The sequence below is a fragment of the Gavia stellata genome, chromosome 11 (genome assembly GCF_030936135.1).
Source record: "Gavia stellata isolate bGavSte3 chromosome 11, bGavSte3.hap2, whole genome shotgun sequence".
Taxonomy (NCBI): Eukaryota; Metazoa; Chordata; class Aves; order Gaviiformes; family Gaviidae; genus Gavia; species Gavia stellata.
This window is the reverse complement of record NC_082604.1, coordinates 19,186,302-19,206,429: the sequence shown is the minus strand read 5'-3', so window position 1 is coordinate 19,206,429 and position 20,128 is coordinate 19,186,302. Positions and strand designations below refer to the sequence as shown.

General features: G+C 41.9%; 1 protein-coding gene across 1 annotated transcript in view; it reads right to left on the bottom strand.

Annotated features, from left to right (window-relative positions):
* DIS3L2 (DIS3 like 3'-5' exoribonuclease 2) overlaps window positions 1–14,925 on the bottom strand; it is a 176,822-nt gene extending 161,897 nt beyond the window's left edge. Inside the window, 4 exon segments of the mRNA XM_059822865.1 lie at window positions 4,251–4,352; window positions 8,539–8,592; window positions 14,388–14,530; window positions 14,814–14,925. Of these exon segments, the coding sequence (XP_059678848.1) occupies window positions 4,251–4,352; window positions 8,539–8,592; window positions 14,388–14,530; window positions 14,814–14,880 (366 nt within the window). The 5' untranslated portion in view covers window positions 14,881–14,925.
* Between the last annotated feature and the right edge of the window lie 5,203 nt (window positions 14,926–20,128).

Sequence of the window (20,128 nt, the reverse complement as noted above, 5' to 3'; positions counted from 1 at the left end):
TATAGTATATGTTGTTATAGTTTTAATACACCACTGCTGCAAGGAGATGCAGAACTGGAGATCTCTCCTGCATATTGTAGCAAGCAATAGGGCTTGGACCCCAAAATTCCTTTGAGGCAGTTTTGAGCAGCAGAAAGTCCTTGCCTGGGTACTATTTTCAGACTAAGACTCTAAAATTTCAGCCATAGCATGCAACGCGTGAGACGGTTGTCATGAAAAACATTCCACGTTATAAACTACTACTCTAAAAGCACCAGAGACTGGGCCAGGAATCCAAGCCCCAAGTGATATCAAATGACTTATTATGCTATTTCCCTCCACCAAAGAAATTACATCTTGCAAGAAAAACCAAAACAGATATCTGAAATTAAACAAATTCTGTCTGGCAATTAAGCAGACAGTAAAAGAGCAAAAAGAAGCTGTGAGGAAAGATGGGTGAGGTTTATCCTTTATACTGACACGCTGCTTCCCTCCTTGATGAGCCTGAGAAATATTGCTGAAATCATCATATCAACATTTTTTTGCCTTCCAGTAATTATGCCACTGCATAATTGAAGCTCCTGAAATTGATGTAAGCACAACTCCATAAAATATATCAAGAACCCACGAGTGGAAGTTAAAGTCATGAAAATCAGTCAAGAAATAAAGCATCATTTTTCTTCTTTATCAGAATAATTGACAAGGACTAAGGTAAATCCTCTGTCACTGGCTATCTTTTATCATGACGTTCTTCCAGAAGATAAAGGCACAGATTCATGGAAGCCCTACAGCTTGAAGTAAGAAGGGGACACTCCAGCTAACCGCAACGATATTCTGACTTCATTCGCTAAGAGTCAGTTAAGTACCTGGAAAAACAGTCTAAGTCAAATACCTTAACTTTGCAAGGCTAAATATTTGAAAGTTACCATAGCACCTCAATATTCCCAAGATGTAACACAACAGGACAGGAGAGGAACTTCTGAAATACAGCCTCCAAACGTGGTCACCGCAATGCATGTGACCTGACCCTGGCAGGAAGCCAAGGGCCACCTTCTTCAGGAGTGCAAGACAACAAATTTCGGGGACAAAATGTCTCTCCCGCAAGCCAGTGGTGCCACACTGAAATTGTTGGCTCTTGATCAGAACTAACAGTAAGCACAAAAATATGAATTGACCAACTGATCATTGTTGAACAGCAAGCAGCTCTCCCAGAGGATGTATGAACAAACAGAGCTTTAAGACTAGTCAGAATAAGCACAGGGAGGACCACGGTAGCTCATCCAAGCACTTGATGCACATGCTGGGAAGGACACGATGTTGAGAAATTCAAGCCTGCTAAATTTCCTAGCACTGAGGCAGGAAGTGGAGGGCTGGAAGAAGAAAATATCGCTGTCGCTTTCAAGAAGGTATTACATAAAGTATAACCATGCATCTAGAGTATTTCACCATCCCCTTACATTTCACTGTGGCATTTATACCTGTGTGTAAGGTATCACCATTACAGGCTCAGCAGAATACAGTATATCCCTGGAGAAACTTCTCTCCAGCTGGTGTTTTTCTCGCACAGGCATTTGACCCACAAAGACTGACTCACTGGGTACAGGGCAGCTCCTAACTTTCTCAACTTTTCAAGCAAACACACAGATCTCCCTATCCAAAATCCATAGTTTTACCAGTCACAGGTTTTCTCCCTTCCTCCCATTTACACACATAAATCGAACCAAGGTTCCAGCTAAGTCATGTCCTGCCATTACTGGGATGCAGCATTACACTGTGACTTTGCACAAAGAGGTCCATGTCAGGAATCACCTGCACTAGCAACGGGAAGATCTTCCCCCCAAGCATCCAGAGGCCATCCAGGGTGCTTGAAACTCAAAAGGCAGACCTGCCATGCTGCTGTAACAGCAACCTTACCTTGTGTAAGACACTGGTTTACCAGCAAAAAACGCAGCTCAGTTCTTGGTGGAGCACAGACTAATGGGTTGAGAATAGTAAACCACAAAAATAATCAGTACGCACATCTTAATCCTAACAAACCAATGTGTACAGAGCCTGTAAAGTCTCCTCTGAGAGCATCAGTTATACCATACATCTGATTTACATTTTTCAAGGAAATAATTGAAGCTATTCAGCTTGTTCCAAAGGCCCAACGGGAAGGAGAAAACCCTCAAGACACCTATGCGGCAGCTTTGCAGCAGCATGAAACTAAACGAATGGAAAAACCTAAAATAGGTTGCGACAATTTATCATTAATCAGTATGAATTACTTGGCAGAATACAGTATCTTTCAGTGCAACTTAGTGGCACCTTTGCCAAAGAACTAATACAAACACAAGCACATAGCAAGACATTCAGGGAGCAGGGGAAAAGGGATGTCATCACTGATTAAATTGCTGATGGCAAGAAACAAAAAATGAGACTACATAGGGCAGCACCTGTGTGGCTGAAAAACATGACTGGCATGTTCCAGCTACTTCATTTGGCAAGGTTAAATTCACCACAGAAGAATCGTAATCATACTACAAAACACTGAAGTCTTCCGAATTGCCTCCTTGCAGTCAGATACCACTTCTACACCAGTTCTATTTATTCCAGCATTTGCCCAGGACAGGGAGAATATTCTGAACCCTTCCTCCTGTATTTCTAAAAGAACGTTACTGTTGAACATATGAAGGTATGAGGATATAAGAGAGAGAGAGAGAGAGAGAGAGAGAGAGAGAGAGAGAGAGAGAGTGTTATCTTTGTTTAGAGCCAGATATAAATGGGAAACTGCAGACAAAGCCGCCAGCTCAGGCAACCTCTATCAAGCCTACAAAGAAGCCCTTGTGCTGGCAGGTCCTGGCAAAGGATCTAAGCACCCAAACTATTCCATTCTTCCAACTATATGAAATGGTCTAATAAAAAAGATAATTTTTATATATATATTTGGTGATCCAAACATACAGTAATCATCACAGCTTTAGTGAACTCTGATTTGGACTCTTGACTAGCTATCAAAGAAATTTTGCTTTGACCCTCAAAATTGAATTTCAGAGGTTACATAGAGAGCAGCAGACCTCTTTCCTATATCTGTATATAGAAATACCTGTAATATCTTAGATCCCACTTATGAGTGCCTTTTGCATAAGGGAGTTTTACATTTCCATGTGTCAATAAATACTTACATCGTTCACTCATTTTATGCATACTTAAAAGGAAGAGACAAGTTCTACTATTTCAAACCATCATTTCCATTGCTATTAGATTTAAAAAGAGAAAGTAGAAGGTTCGGCAAATGACCAGACTGAAGACCTTGCATTTGCAAGCCTAAAAACACATACCTTCAAACAAAGACAGGCAGAGAAGGTAGCTAGAATGAGTAAAAAGCACCAAACCAAAGTAGTTCAGAGCAGTCCTCACCCTGCTGAAATCACCCCTCACTATTACTTTTGTCCAAAAGATACACAACAGTCTTTACATTCTCAAGAACAGTTCAAAAACCATGTTTGAAACACAATTTGTGGCAGTTCTGTCATACTTACATGTGAAAACCTATGTTAAAATCGTTAACTGTAGCTTACATCTCCCAGCAACTAGAGAAAAGGAGTAAGAACTTCCCTTGCATAGCAGTGTTAAAAGATAAACCTGCGAACAAGATAAAATCATCCAGATGTTTGAAAGGACTGTTTGATCAGGGAAAGAAAAAAAAAACCCAGAGAGAGTAATCTTAGTGAAATTCTCAGACGTGAAAATGAAAAACGGATTGTCCCACATTGCATTGCTCCAATCATTTCACACATTCTTCATTCATGTAAAGAAGGGTATTACCACAAAATTTGGAGCTGTGACAAGATAAGCTTTCCACGGACTGAGGACCCACAAATTAGAGAGAGTTAATCATTACTAAAGCTTTGTGAACAGCACTTGTCAAATACATGAGCAATTGCAAACACCTACACAGAGCTATCCAATGCCACAGCCTGAAGACAGCTAAATAACAGACATCAAAAGTCACCTCTGACAACCATTCTGAACCAGCCTTGTTGTCAGACTTCTCCATACAGTGATAAAGAAGGCCTCTCCATGCAAAGAGTGAGGTTTCAACACTTTAGGTATCACTTCTTCCAAATGCTGTAATGGATAGTGTGTTTTAATCTACAGCAGCATAAATGGCAATTTAGTTAATCTGATTTGTAGGAAATTCTCTATTCTCTGTCTCAGGCCCTAAGTTTAGTGAAGAAAACAGTAATAAGCTCTTTCTGTCAAATCACAGAAAAATATACTGAACTGACCTTCCATTGCTCCTTTGGAAGCAGTTTCACTACCACGATGTCACCATTCAGGGCTCTGTTGCGAGCAACCACTCCATCAATAAAGATATCGCGAGTCCCATCCTAGTCAAAGAGGAAGAAAAATAAATGCCAGACCAAAACATATTAAATTACAGTTGTTATGAGGTTTAAAACACTGTCATCAAAAAAGACACACACCCTGGTGAGACAAACATCCTGCAGTTGTGCACAGAAATGAAATGGATTCACCATATGCCCTTCAACATGCAATATCTTTCAGCAAATAAGCTCCTTTGTACGTATGTGCCAGCACAGTAGTTCCACTCTATTTATTCAAGACAGAGCCAAGCCCTCAAGACGTATTGTCTGCAAGCTCTGCTCAGTTCCTCTACAGTTACTCTTGGGAATGGTTAGAGAGTTTTCTGCAGTCACAGCTCTTCACACATTAAGTTCCCAACTCAAGCACTCAAAGCTATTGTTCAGAATATGTTTACAAGACAGTCTCTGCAAAGTGCCCTGTGCAGAACTGCCTGCTGCTTTCCTGGTGAGATGGGAAGGCAGGAACACACAGCTCCAGGATCAGCAGGTCAGTCTGTGAAGGTGGCCTGGAGAGTGGCTGGGGATGCAGTCTCTTTTTTTCAAATGAGTTCCATATATTCTGCATTTGGCACAACTAATGTTAAAAGAGATTCCAAAAAATGATGACTGCGGATACCAAATGCAAGCCAGAAGATCTTTTATTGTAACAGACATGTTAGGACACCTTCTCGCAATACTCTGGGTTAACATCCTTGCACAAGAGCCTCTACTAATTGTACGCATTATGATTATCCTCCCCAGACATGTTTGGCATTCGACTAATCTAGATTTAGTTTGGAAGATTTTCTTCATGAGGTGAATAAAGATGAAGTTTCCTGACGATGCCAACACAAAGGTTTTAATTTTTAAAGGATTGCCAGTTTTGTCCTTTTTTTGGCTCATTATTGACAGTGCTCTTGCTGCTTTCATTTCTGTTTCCCCGTAATTCAGTACATGAAAAATTCCATGTGTCTATTTACAGTGCCATGGACGTGTCAAACAACGTGAGCATTTAGTATCAACATGAGCAGTCAACGTAGTTTTTCTAGAGAGAGCTATCTTTGCATAGTCTTGAGGCACAAAAAAAGATGATGAGTTTCTTTAGATTAGTACTTCATTGCCTTTCAATGAAAAAAACAGCCTCACAAGAATTAAAATCTTAATCACAACTTTAGTCACTTCTCAGATACACACTCCTGAGTCTCATATGCTTGAGTATATCCAATCAGAACTACCAGTGTGCTTAGTCTCCAAGAAAAACTTCTTTTATAACCTGAAAACACGAAGCCCTAATATCACATAAATATCTTACTCTGCTTAGATACCAAAACAATAGAACGGCAGAACCCTGCCATGATGTGAAACTAAGGCCATCCTCCAAGAGACCAAATTACTCTTAGAAAGAAAAGCAGCAGCTCAACAGCTGTGTGAAAGCTGCCTCCCATGACAAGATGCAGAAAAATTGCAAAGCCTCTTGGACCAACATAATTCAAATTGGAAACTGTTCTTTTCAAAAAGCCAGATTTTTTACACATGGTCTTATTCCTCATTTCTCCCCACCCTCTCCCTTCTGCCCCAATTCTTTACCTAAATCCACCACATACATAAAAATAAAAGTTCAAAGTCACTTTTTAAGGAAAATGCCTGCTTTTTTTCTGTCTGTACCTGCAGCTGCTCTACGCTGCAGGACACAGGCTGGCATTCATGATAATTTGTTTGTTCTACACTTTTTTTCCTTCTCTCCTATGTCCAAGAAAATGCGAGGCAGACCCTTTCCCCCACTGCCTGTAAAGGTGACTGATGTGTCACACCACGTAAAGCTGCATCTCCATACTCTGCAAGAGCCTTGTCTTGAATTGCAGCCAGTCACTCTCATGCTAAACAACATACCCCTATATATACACACACGCACTTATATATGTGTATGCATGCCTATTTGAGAGCAGTTAATTTCAATGTCTGCAACAAAGCTGTAATTAGGAAATTGCCATCAGTTTTGGTTTTGCATCCAAAAAGAAACGTTTCTATATCCTGAGCTCCATGCTCATGATTGCTGGGCAAACTTACACACTTCCAAGAACACTTGCGCATACCACTTTTTCCTTCAGCATCCCCTACTCTGCACAGCTGGCGCTTCGGATTACTAATGCAATTAAAATGGCACCGAATCACAACAGAGCACAATCACTTGCAAAGTCTCAGCTGTCCCCAGAGTGCATATACCGTACTGGCTGCAATGGCTTCAAGACTTCTGCAGCCCACTCCAGGGAGCACAGAGCTTTTACTGCTCCGTGGCCACCTGTGAATATCACTGGCAGTGCTCTCTATCCCCCTCTGACACGAGGGAGATCTGCAGTGCTTTCATCTACTCTGGAAGTGTCTTCCACAAGCACAGCACAGCCACAGTCACTCATGCTCAGCAGTTTCATTCTTCACATTGACAATGCTGTAATTTCAAGCCACACTACTGCATGCAGGGAAGATACGAGATGCGAGGCAGAAATTTAAATGCTTAGGTCCATTCTCTGGGTAGCTTTCAAGAGAAAGGCCCTGGGCCTTCCTCTCAATTCTTCATGCAACAATGAGACAAGCAGACGGAGCACACTTGCAGCAAGAAACACCCTGGGACTTCTGGTGTTAGAAGGTGAACAGCGGTTGCATTTGAACTCCATGAACCATAGTCAACTCAGAGCTGTAGAGAAAAGGGTACAGTGCCCTAGTCAACAGTAAGAGAGAAAGGGTGATTTTTCACAGCTGCAGCTCTTGCAGCATCTGGCAATGATGGGAATTCCTGCAGAACACGAAGGCTGCAAACCCTCCATTATGGCAAATAATGTTACATGAAGGATAAGCTTCCTAAAGCATCTGTCTTCAAGTGAGGACTGTGTCTACACCAGCCAGAGTCATCTTCATCCAGGTGTTGATTCTGCTTGTTATCAGGACAAGGCTGGTTCTGGCATTCAGCTCCACAAAGGGCAGAAAAGTAGAAAGAGAGCTGAGGTAACAATGTCGGCTAACTCTCCTTAATGTATGTATTCCTGCATGCAGAACAGCTACACAAGGCAACAGCTGGACACTAGGGGTGATTAGGGGTAAAGCTTCACATCCAATTAAACTCATGTGAGTAGCTGGATTTCTCATTTAACCTTGCATTTTGTAATTTCAGAAAATATGTTTAACAGCTTACATTTACCACACCTACAAGGACACCTGTAGAGGAAGGATCACAGTTCTTTTCCCACTTACACACACAGTGCTGCTCTACTGATGTACCGGAGAGCTGCTCTGTACTTCTTCCTCTAGTTAATCTTAATCTACTTCGTGCACTCCCGAACTTCCTCCACCCCTGTAATGCCAGCCTTCTCTAACAAAGTGGGCTCCAAAACATTATCCCAAATCAACAACGTGAACTGACAACAGCACAAATTTCAAGGCCTTCAATCCAAGCCCCAAAACAATAGCGCTGTCAGTAGCAGGGACAACAACAGAGTCAGTGTTTCACACTCTCAAGGCAGGCTCTGCCTTCTCCCCCTGCTACCAACAAAACGTTTCAATATGAAACTCTGTCTCTCATTGACAGTAACATTTTGACCAAGTCAGTTCCAGATAAAAAGCCTTTGCTGTGCCAGCTGTGAGGTCACCTTCCCCCCTGGAAGTCCCTGAAATTGCAAAAGATCTTCTTTTCTGTCAAAATAAGGAAAGAAGAGAGAAGAGGCTCAAGCCAGTCCCATGGACAGAAGCACATCCCCAGCCAACCAAGATACAGTTCACACAAAAGCGGGCACATGAAAAGGAATCACGCATATTATTTCTGGAATGACTTTTCAAATTAGCTCATGCAGCAGATCGAAAATGAAGAGCATATTTGTTTAGGGAAGATTAACTTAAATCAGCGGAAAATCTATAAAACCTCTGCAACCATAAACCAAGGGTTTCTGATTATGCTACCTGGTGGTGGTCCTCAAACCTGACTTCAGCTGGCTTCTGTGGGATCCAGCAGTATCCCCAATTTCAGCACAAGCTAAGTAAGTAGTTCTCTGAGGTATGAAAAAGCAGGTTTTGTTTGGAAATATTTGATTTAAAAGAAAATCCAGATCATGTTCATTTATTCCAACTCATTCACCTCTGAGTGACCTTCCATGCACAGCGTAACTCCTATCTTAATGCACCTTTACTTGTGAACTTTAAAGCATTATAAAATTACACTTACTGGAGATGGAATGAAGGCTTCATGGTACTTCTTAGGATTTATTCTCAAGGGTCCCTTAAAAAAAAGAGAAGAAGAAGAAGAAAGATTATGCCGGAATCTTATTAATTTTATATAACATCAGTTAAGTTAGAGAGCTGTGGGTAATATATATACTGTGAAACATGAGAGATACATCTAAATTTCGATTATACATTTCAAGTCTTGACAACTTAGCATCTGAGCAATTTCAAGCCAAAAGGCAGTTTCATGATAGGCTTAAGCTGATCTACTGCAGTCTGTTGTTGAAGAGATGTTGAATCATTAGTTGTTGCTGCTACTGGGTGAACTGAGGATCCAAGCCCTCCTGTTCCCTTCACACATTTCCTACTGAGCATCCACCAACTTCGTTAACAAACAGAAAATAGAAACATTTTGTTTTGCTTTGTTTTGGAAACGCAGAATGTTGGTTCTGCTTATTTTGGAGGACGGAAGGAAAGAGAAAAAGCTGACCTGCTGAGCTTGCATGGCAGCAGGTATCAGCCTTATGTGGCTCTGGCTGCTTAGGCTGTTCCTGCAAACAGACAGTAGCAGTAACTGTGTGATAAAGAACATTTCCAAAGAAGAATCAAAAGGATTTTCCAAAAACAAACATTGAAAGTCTACAGGATTAAATTCTGTTTAAACATGTTTAAAGTCAAACTATCTTAAATACATTTGAAACTCCATGGTCTATCTATTTCTGCTTTGTTATCTGCCAACTCAAAGCTCAAGTCACCTGCAACAAATTGATATCACCCCTCCAAAGTAAACCAACCAGCTTTGCTGCTTGCACTCAGGTCCATCTAAGAGAAAGGAAAGGTCCATCTAAGAGAAAGGAAGAGCCAACCAAGGACTGACATGCTACACAGCAGTGCCGTTCCCATCCCAAGAGGGTCCTGGAAATTGTGATTCAGGTGACTGCAGTTAAAACTGACAGCATTTGATTCTTATGGAAATACAGCTAGGGATCTGCCTTCAGACAGGCTTCTGCTTTGGGCTAAAACTTTAAAACTTTCTCCACTTGTGTATTTGAAACAACGTTGGCCAATTTGTTATATGAACAGATTCCATCTGTTTGCACTTCTGTGTTAAGCAATCATAGGAACCTCTCACAGGAATTGCTTCCTTAAAAATTTACTGCAGCATATAATTTTTTTATGTATTCTGGGAAACACTCAGATGACAGGAAAGTAAAGCTGATTACATGTGAAAGTTTTGCTGCCTTGAAGAAGAATTTGCAGATTTATGAAGGTTTTACATTGTTTTTATTTGCTTAAGTTTGGAAGTACCAGCACCATATAGTCTATATTCTTTAGGCATTATTTGAATACTTTTCTGCAATGTCTTATTTTGTGCCTTATGTAACTAGTATTAACAAACACACTAGCCACATGGCAGGCACAACCCAGGACAACGGCACAAAAACAAAGACAACCCACTGGGAGCAACCCTGGGGATACTTGATGCTTAGGCAAAGTAAGCGCTAACTCGCTGTCATCAGCCTCTGTTAGCACTGGTACCCACTGACGGAAAACTCTCAATGGTCTTTTTTCTCCCCTTATTTCCCAGAATCAGCCATCAAAAACAATATGCTGTTAGTAAAGGAACCTGCTATGGAGAGAAAGGAAAAAATGAAAAGGGATGGTTGCTCTGCCTGACGACAAGTCAAACAATTCCCATACCAGCACCTACCCACCAGCACAAGGCAGATCAGGGGATATCCCGTGTTACTCTCCAGAATCCCCTTGAATAGTTTGGGACAGCTGTCAATCAGCCAGGTGCAAATGCCCATTATGTGCGTGAAAAATCAGGTTTTGTGTCCATGGCCCAGAAGGCGCCAGAGCGGCTATGTGCACATGGATGCCCAGCTCCAGCAAACACACAGAGGAGCAAAGCATTACCATGTTGACCGTGCAGCGGGTTTCTCTACATTTTATATGCACTACCTAACTGTGATTAGCATTACAATTCTTACGTCAAGTAGCATTAAAATACTTCAGCTCTTTTCTTTAAGCAAGGAACTCCCAAAATTTATCTTAGAAAGCAGATGGGCCCTATTATCTGTGCCTACGAAAATCCTATTTACAATGTTGTACATTTCACGCTGTGATATCATATCTGGCACCAGTCACTCTCCCCATCTGCAATGAACAACTGTTCTCATATGTGTATTAGGGGGTGAGGATCTGGCTGCGGAGCCTCATGATGTCACACTAATGTTGTATTATTTTACAATAGCTTGCAAATAATAGCTGCTATATTTATCAGTGTTTTTATGTCAGTAGGGCCTTTGTTTTGAAAGGGAAGAGTAAAGTTTGCAGGAAGGTTTCTAAAACACTTTCTGATGATTCAAGTCAGCTTCACACATACTTGCCAAAACCTTATTGAGCTTCCCCAGCAAGATACAGAAGGGTCATGACTTCTCAAGTCGCTCTACTAGAACCAGGGCAGGCAATACTCAGACTAAACTTCAAGCATCTCAAATCAAGCAGTTTATAACAGCTATCATAACACATATGCCTAGATTTGTTTGTGCATACGGAACACCAAAAAAGGTCTGGGTTCAAGTATCTGCTTGCTACCAAGGCCACCTTTGAAAAAACAATCCATGGAAATCAGGGAAACCCCAGCCTTCATACCCACAAAAGAACAGCTTTCCAAGGAAAACCACCCTCTTGATGGCAAAGTAGGCTCTGCACCTCTGTGTGCTGCGCACTTTTGCTCTGCCTGGCCCCAGCAGCCCTGAAGGGAGGGTCTGGGAGACGCTGGAGGCGTGGAGCAGACATGAGTTTCTGGCTGGTGCTTCACAGGATGATCATGGTCCTTTGGGTCAATGTTCCTTAATACATAACCTGACTTCATCTGTTGTGTATAGCCAACACCATCCGCTTACGTAACTACGCAGAAGTTACTCAATCTTGTTTGCCTTCAGACCAGCTGATGTGATTCCAACCAACCTGATACGCTTGGTGTTTGCTCATGGCAGACAGTTTTACAGGCGAGGAAGTGGGAAGTCTACGCACTTTTAAGCGCCTGAGCTCAGATCCCCTTTCTTGTGGAAGGACACTTTCACACACGTCGCATGATTAAATGAATCCAGGAATCCTGCAGGGCACGCTTCTCCATGCTACTTATCAAAAACTGAGTTATGTCAGATACAGTACCAGAAGCCATTAAGACTAATATTATTGACAGACGTCAGCACCCATAAGGATAACACTTTTGTTCTTCCTGATCTAGGACTGCTTAATCTTCACGGCATTCATGTATTATCTGAGTGATCTCCACGTCTGCCAGTAATTTCCCTGGGTTGGGCTTCCAGGAGCATTTAGTTGCGTAGCTGCATTGCCAGGGTCCAGCCACATCCTCAGAGCTCATGGTAGGGTCTTTTCTCTCTAACAGATCAAGTTCTCACACAAATACATGCAGATCCAACGTTTTCTGGATGCTCCAGGGGACGGCCCCTGCTCAGAGTCATACTTCTGTCTGGCTAACACTCAAGTTTGCTCAGGACCATCAGATTCAGACCAATAGGTTTGTTCTCCTCTTCCACAGGCTCTTGTGGAGCATTTTGGCAGGTTACCACGCCAGACCAATGCCCTGCTTTTGGGGATTAAGGCAACAGGTATTTGTTCACTATGTCTTTTGCAATTGTACAGAACAGTGCTGAATATTTGTCCATTCACTAAAGTTGCTTTCAGGATCTCACCTATCCTGGTTGAGACTGCAATGATGAATGGTCTTGATGAGATCATAAGGATGAATGAGCTGAAGATGAGATACTGAGCTGGGATGCCCATGATCTGACACTCAGCCCTAAATGATTAAATCCAGCTTCTACAGCCTCAACTGTTTCCCTGAGATGTGGAACTGGATGAAAGGAAAACAGATACAGCCTAAGAAAGCACGTATGACTCTTCCAGTTACGCAGCACATGACCTGGAGTAGACACTACGCATTTACAAGAATTAGGGATTCTTTTGCCAGAGAGCATGCAATCACAGGTCCTCCGGGACGCTGCATTTCAATGGGATTCTCAGGTAGTAGTCATAGTCTGATATGCCTCATCTACAGCTGCGCTCGACCTCACAGGCAGTCTACACACGCTGCACTTAATGCTATCAGGCTGCGTTACCAAAAATGGGTGCCAAAAACACTCCTGAAGGTAAGGCAGAAGCTTTAGCTGCTGTCATATGCCACTGCTGCCATGAGGGGAAGTCACAGCTTGACGCTCCCATTTCTTCCCTCACCATTTGCTTCCCACTGTGGATGTCTATGACGGTCTTTAAAAAGGCACTGGCCTAACGTCTGGGTAGCCCAGTGGACCACTCTGATCATCAGCAGGGATATGCCGCATAGCCATTTTTCTGAAAGCTCATCAGACTGGTCTTCAGAACAGAATCACGCAATCCTGTATGTGGAATCCTCACCACACCTCCAGAATTTATGTCATTATATTATTATACAAGAATTACTATACTATTACAACAAGAAATCACACAAAAAGTGAGGTGATCCCATTTGCAACTTTGATGTATTGATGAAAGTAGCACAACCTCACCAGCATGACAAAATTAATTAAATGGCAATGCACCACCATGTGTTTGGGTAAATGATGCCTCAGCTTGAGTGTCTGTCATGCCCTCACTGACTTCCACCTGCCTTTTTTCCCCAGCCAGTCTGATCTCACTGGGACACCCCGCGTGTCCTGAAGAACATTATACCATGTTGAGGACTGTACTACAACAAGTGGTTCTAGGATGCTATTCTCTACTCCTCAGTGAACCTCAGCCCTGCCTGCCTTTATACAAAATTCCTTCTGAGATCCAGCTACCCACACAAACGGCAGGTCCACCCCCATATTTTGCTAGATATTCAGAGAAGAATTGCTGCCTAATTATGGCTGCAGTTTTGCTGCTCCAAATGGAAGCACAAAGTCCAATCTTTGATCTTTAGAATCTGTAAAACGAGACATGCTTATTCCTAGCTGTTCAAGGCAAATAACCATACACATATGCAAACGATTCTCTGTATCTTGATGGGCTCTTCAGCTCCATCTACTATCTCTGCCTTACTTCAGTAAGCCATACACTGTCATCAGTGGCTGGGTCAGCCCTATGACCTTAGGGGAGTGCAAAGAAATTTATGCAAGCAAACCAAGGGTCCAGTACCACTGCCTGGCCATTTGATATCAATTTAACCAGTTGCACCATAGTTTATAACAAGTTATTGCAATGCCCCGGTAGGCACAGCCCTATGAGACCCAGGGACCACGGCATTACCTGCACCATCACTGTCCCTTTGTTTTTGTGGGAGGGAGACTTCTGGGAAGAGTTGATAGATTGAAAAAAGAAGAGAACATCTGGAAGTGGACACGTCTGCACCTCGTTACTGAGGACTAATGAACACCTTTGTGAGGAATTTCAACAAGAATTATCTTGCTAAGGGCATTAATTTTCACTTACACTGACAAAGACAGAGGCTGCCAGCACCTGCTGTGTTTTTGAGCACCATTTGTAAAAGCAACTGTCTCTGCAATAATGACTATCATGGCTAGCAGACCATCCAACTAGAACTCTGCAATTCATCACGAGTGTGGATCAGGAATTTTACAGAACATGCAATCAAACCAAAAACTATACTTCCACTGAACATAAAAGATTTCATTCAACTTCTAGAACCTTCTGAGAAAGGAAGAAAAATCTTCCTCTAGCATCTACAAGTGGTACATCAATTCCCTGCCATGCGACTAACTGACAGTGATTTCCAACAACTGCCTGTGATTTCCACAGACTTAACACAAGAGCATGGATATTGTATGTTCCAGGCACCTGAATTAGCTCTCCCCTTTTCAGTCCTGCTGAAACATCTTCTTTTGACATGTAGGCTTCAAATATACTCTTCTTCCTCCCTCGAGCGGGTTTATTTCGATTCTTTCTATCACCTGATGTTGGGACAGCAGCATAGGATCCTCCTGCAAACAAAAATTTGTAAGTTTTATCTTGCCCACCAAACTTGTCTATGTATCTTAACAGCAGCTGTACAGAGGCTTTGTATTCAAAGTTGAACTTCTGAGAACATGCTTAGAAATACTGGCACCGGACTTCAGAGCACCGAAAAGCCTGGAATAATCATATTTTACAAATAATCAACAGTCTTTCACTGCTCATTTTAGAGTTAAGAGCATTCACCCCAGCCCATCTTTTAATAGTGCTGAGCACATGCTTCATGGCAGCTTATTCCTGAAGCGTGTACGCACTCTGCTTTAATACCTCTGGGAGTTCCCAGTTGTCTAGGATTTATTCTGCTGTCTGAATTGTTCATTGTTTCTGTCTGCGATTCAGAGAGTTGCCTCTTCCTATCGAAGTTCTGGGGAGTTCTTGCAGATTCAGAGTTGTTTCTGGTCCTTGCAAACCCTCTCTTTTCCGCACCTGAAATCAAACACAGGTTTGAAATAACAGGGGAGGGAAGAGGAACCCCATTGCCAGCTTGTGGTCCTGGTGAAACTCGTGGTCTGCAGTACTTCAGTACAAGTCACAACTGTGAGTCATGCTCTTTATCCAAAAGAAATGATGTCTTCATTAGTTTATTTGTAATCTGTTGGCTCTTTGTGCCTCTTAATCCACCACTAATTTATTTTAGCATAAATAAAACTCTGGAAATTACGATACTAAAGTTGGATACAACCCTTCCAAAATCCTGGGAAATTCATTAGAGCATATAAAATGTGAAATTGTTAAACTGTTTCCTAAGCCTCCACCCCATTAAGCCCCCAAGTAGAGAGAAAATATAATTTCCCTACAACTTAATTAAGTAGTTCAGGAATCAAGGAGAAAAAAAAAAGCTTCTCAACAACCCACTCTGAAGTAATTAACTTTTGAGCTACCAGAGGCAGCACGGTACACAACGACACCCCAAAGAAATGCCAAGGTTCCAAATGTCCAGCCTGCTCAGAATAGGCCACGATCATACAGAAATACTCTGCAAAGACTCACCCCTTCCTTCCCTGCCATCACCTCAGCCCCTTCCCTACAGCCAGGAGAGCAAGCAGCAGCTTCCAAAGTGTATGCCAACGCTGTTCCACGGATCAGCACATTGGAATGCAACCCAGCGCCGCGCAGCTGCCCTCTTGGCCCTCCACCTGGATACTGAACATGTCATCACAGCTTTGCCTTCCAGCCCCTCCTGGCTACGCTCCCTGGGTCCAAGCTTGTACCTGCAAGTCAGAAAATGTGTAATGCCAACTTATTTGCTATGGGGCTATCCAAGTTACAAGGCAAATTTTTTACATGTGGTATCCTTCACAAACAAAATCGCAGATTGCTTCATAGAATTAAACTGAAGCAGCAAGAAAAAAAATGTTTAAAAAGCTGTACTTAAGCAAAGATCCTTAAAAATATGGTACAATAAGAGAAAACTGCTACTTTACCCAGTCACAGACAAAAAGCAACTTCCATATATAATAACAGGCAAATCAGCAGGAGGAGGGAGGGATCCTCCTAATTCAGCAGAGGAGACACCAAAAGAAGCAGAGGGACAGCTCAAGGTGCCAGTTCAGACCAGCCTAGGAAGAAATTAAATGCCACAGCGGTGTCTCCAAACGGGATGCTGAAATGAAGAGGGGGCCTTTGTGTTCAGTGATGGTAAGGATAAGGGCAACGTGGTTTGCCCTCTTTCTACACGATCAAGCTTTTCATATTCGGCACGTGCTTTCAGGAAGGAGACTGTCCGAGGGAGATGGCAGCAGTAACACGGCAAGAACAGACAAAAATTTAGGTTTCAACTGATGCAAATGAGGCAATACTACCTGTATGGACCACATGACGAGACGGAACTAAAATTAACTGATTTACAAATGCCTAATGAACTGATTTGCAAATGCCCTAAGGGTCAAAAAATTAAGTTTCAAAACAGACACTGAAAGTAAAAGTATGGAGTAGAGAGAACCGAGCAGAATAGCTTTTGAATTGGCAACACAGTTTGCTCTGGATAGGGTTTTCAGAGACATTTTGGTGAAGGAATCTGACTTAAACTGCAAGAAGAGGGATCTTAGGAACACTATTAAAAAAGCAAGGCACTAGGCTGATCACCCAGAGAGGACATGCAATCTGATTCGTTGGAGGTTCTTAAAAATAGGTGAGACAGACATCTGCCAGAGTTGGTCTAAAAAGAGTAGTTTTTTCCTTGAGGTAGTGAAATGGATTACACAAGCCCTCGTTTCTATGACAGCAAGTCACAGAAAATACTACTATGAATTAAAGAACTTTGGATAAAAAGGAGGCTAAATCTTAGCATGTAATTAAGAAGGAGCTGAAAAAAAGAGAACAGAAAATTAAAATGCAAGGGGAAAAAGAGAAAAAAAAATCTCACGAGTTGGGAAGTGAGCTGAGAGCCAGAATTAGCCACTGCAGAGCAGAGCTGCCCCAGGACTTACCATGGCCATAGGTTCAGAAAGTCTGGGGCCACTACTGCCAAAAATAATGCACAGCAAAGGGTGGAGAAGCACCTTTCCGTGCCGAAAGGTAAACATACAGAGAGGCACTTGCAGCTTTTCAACACTTAAGCCTTTGGCTTGCTTTCCAGTGGGATTTTTGGTCCACTCGGACTCAGACACAAAGTCAAAGAAACAAATCTACTCAAATGAACAAACTCTGCTTCGACACAGCTGGCTTGCAAGCCAGTTTACACACAGCCACTTTGAGTAAGTATTTGACCCTGTTGGCCGTGATGTTTATGGCTAAACAAAACCACCCCTGTTACAAAGCCACAGACAACTGTCACAATTAGCATTCAACTGGAACACATTGATTTCTGCCTGACTCTGATTTCTTGTACTTCTCCTTTTAAAAGAAAGAGAACTAACTACAGGTTGCCATCTGTTTCATCTAGATTCAATATTTGCTTCTACAATGCACCTGTCCCCTAAAACTGGAAGTTAGAAATACTTCTCATGATGGGCTTTCCTGCTGTCCCTGCTGCCCAGCATTAATATTCTGATGGATAAACAGACACCATTCCACAAAGCAAATTGTAACTTGACAACTCTATAGATAGCAGGGGATATATTGAGATTATTCTTTCTGAAATAACTAACTTAGTTAAACTCTATTCCAGCACCAGGTGTGTCAGCAGTCTGACTTCTTCTGTGGTGTTACAGTGTGTGATTTGGAAGATATAACAGAATCTTTTAAGGTAAGATGTCACACAAAGTAATAACACATTCTAGGCATTAAAATAATCAATGACTAAATAAATTAATAAGTAAATAAATACAATAAAAAATTAAAAATAACTTCAGTAGAAGGGAGACTAAAGTGCAGTGATTGAGAGCTGAGGTTGGTTGATACATCCTAACAGGAGGATTGAAGCAACCACAATGCACCAAACATGTCTGCATGTGCAGAACCACTCAAGCTTGAACGCAGAGCAATTCTAATGCAAGACAGATGTATTCACAACACACAGCAAATGCAACATGTTCAGGTATGTTTATCTGACTGCACAGATGTTGTAGAGCTGCTCTCCGTGGATGCAGCCACCACTTGCCTGGGATTTCTAGACGTTCTGCCATTTCCAGTGGGAAATAATACAGGAGTAACAATCTGAGGAAAGGTGGTTGACTGTTCATTACCTGAAGTCCTCTGGAAGGAGATAGGTTGAAATAACCCCAACACCTGCATCAGGCAAGGAGGCTGCCTAGAAAGGTGACAGAGGGACATCTAAATAGGACCAGGTATTTTACACACGCAGCAGTGAACCGCCTCAAACTAGCCAAGGAGGAGCACCTGTGGGAAGCAGAAACACACAACCAGGAAAAGGAGCGGAAAGGATGGAGCTGGGCTCTGGAGCTCAATCTACAATCCAAACCATCACACTTCATCTCTGTCACAACAACAATGACACCACGCAATGGCACATTTTGGTCTTTAAACCTAAGTACCTATTAATCTTTTCTTATTTTGGAAAAAAATGCATGCAGGCAGCTTCCCAGAGTAATTGATCTGGCTTACAGTAAGAGAGGAGGCTAGATGTTTTAAATCAGCTTATTTTGACATAATTTATGCAAAATCACTCTATAGTTTAGGTTATGAAAAGTACTGCATTTAATTAAATTTACATCTATTAGTCAGTTGATCAACTAGATGGTCAACTAAATCAACTAAAATGTTCAACTAAACATGAAGTTAGCAAGGCCAGAAAGTTTTTAATTTTATATTAAAATTTGCATATTGCTTTACACAAGAAAGAACCAAGAACCTCAATTTTATTTACCAAAAATAAAACATTTCCAACGGCCCTCTAACATCTGACAAGCTATTTGATTTCTATCAGCACAGAAAGAAAGTATTCCTCACTGAATTTTCATCAGCACATCCATGACTCCTTGGATTCCTCCCATCCAGGATCCAGCAAGAACTAGTTTTACTTGAGAGATCTAAGTGAATTCCAAGATATGGACATCTTGGTATCGCTTTCCCCTTTCCTGTCAAAGGGCATCTACCTTGTCACTAGGCACTTTCACCTCTAACTAAACCTCCAGTTTTGTTGCCATCTACATTATTTATATTCAACCCAGCTCCCTGGGGTGGGCAGGACTGTGAGAGCATCACAACAATTGTGCTGGTAACACCTCTACAGCTTTAGGACTCTCCCCCCACTGACAGCTATCTCGACACAGAATGGTTCCTTTTACGTTTAAGAAAAAGGAATTTTGTTGAAAGCATCGGATGGAACAATATTGTTACAAACTTTTCCAACACAAAATACTTCCATCTACTACTTACCTTTATCAGTCCATGACTGGGCATCAACACCTCCACTAACTCTGCTATTGCTAAGAGGATTTTCCATTGCTTCCCAGCCTTAGATCATGATCTAGATATGCAAAGGAATCTTTCAAATACCCCCGCTTTACAGTTAGCATAAGCATGAGGAGAAACAGAAGCACATCTCCAGAACTGATAACATGCAATAGAACAATTTGTTATCAGTTAATAAGACACTCTCAACACATGGTTACTAAATATTTGTCCGTATTTCTACAGTGTTTAATTTCATTGCTGACACATTTCAATGACTTAAACCAATTTCCTTCAAACCTTCCAAGAGGTTCCCTGACATTTCATTCTTCAAGGCAACCCAGCTATGCACTTAGAAAAACACTGTAAGGATACCCTCATGAGCTAGAAGGCACAGCAGCTACCAAATGAAGGGTTACCCAACATTGCCCTACCTCCAAAAGCAGGAATTAACCAACTAAAGACAACAAAAACTACTCTGATGCCAACCCCTGCTTAGTCCTACACTCCCATTTAAGTCAGGCTAGGTTAAGCATGGCAAGAAAGCTAAATAAATCATGTTCCTGCTCATCCTTACTAGAGACTCAAGGAATTAGAGTCCAACCATGTGGCAGCCCAAGGCATCACATCACAGATCTGCAAGTTCAAGTTGGCCCTTGGTTCCTGGCAGAGTTGGCAAAGCAAGTTTTAGAAATCATCAGATTTGGTCTTTCAGCAAACAAATACTCTCCATGACCTGCCAAGAAGTCCTACCTGCAACCTTATGAGCCACT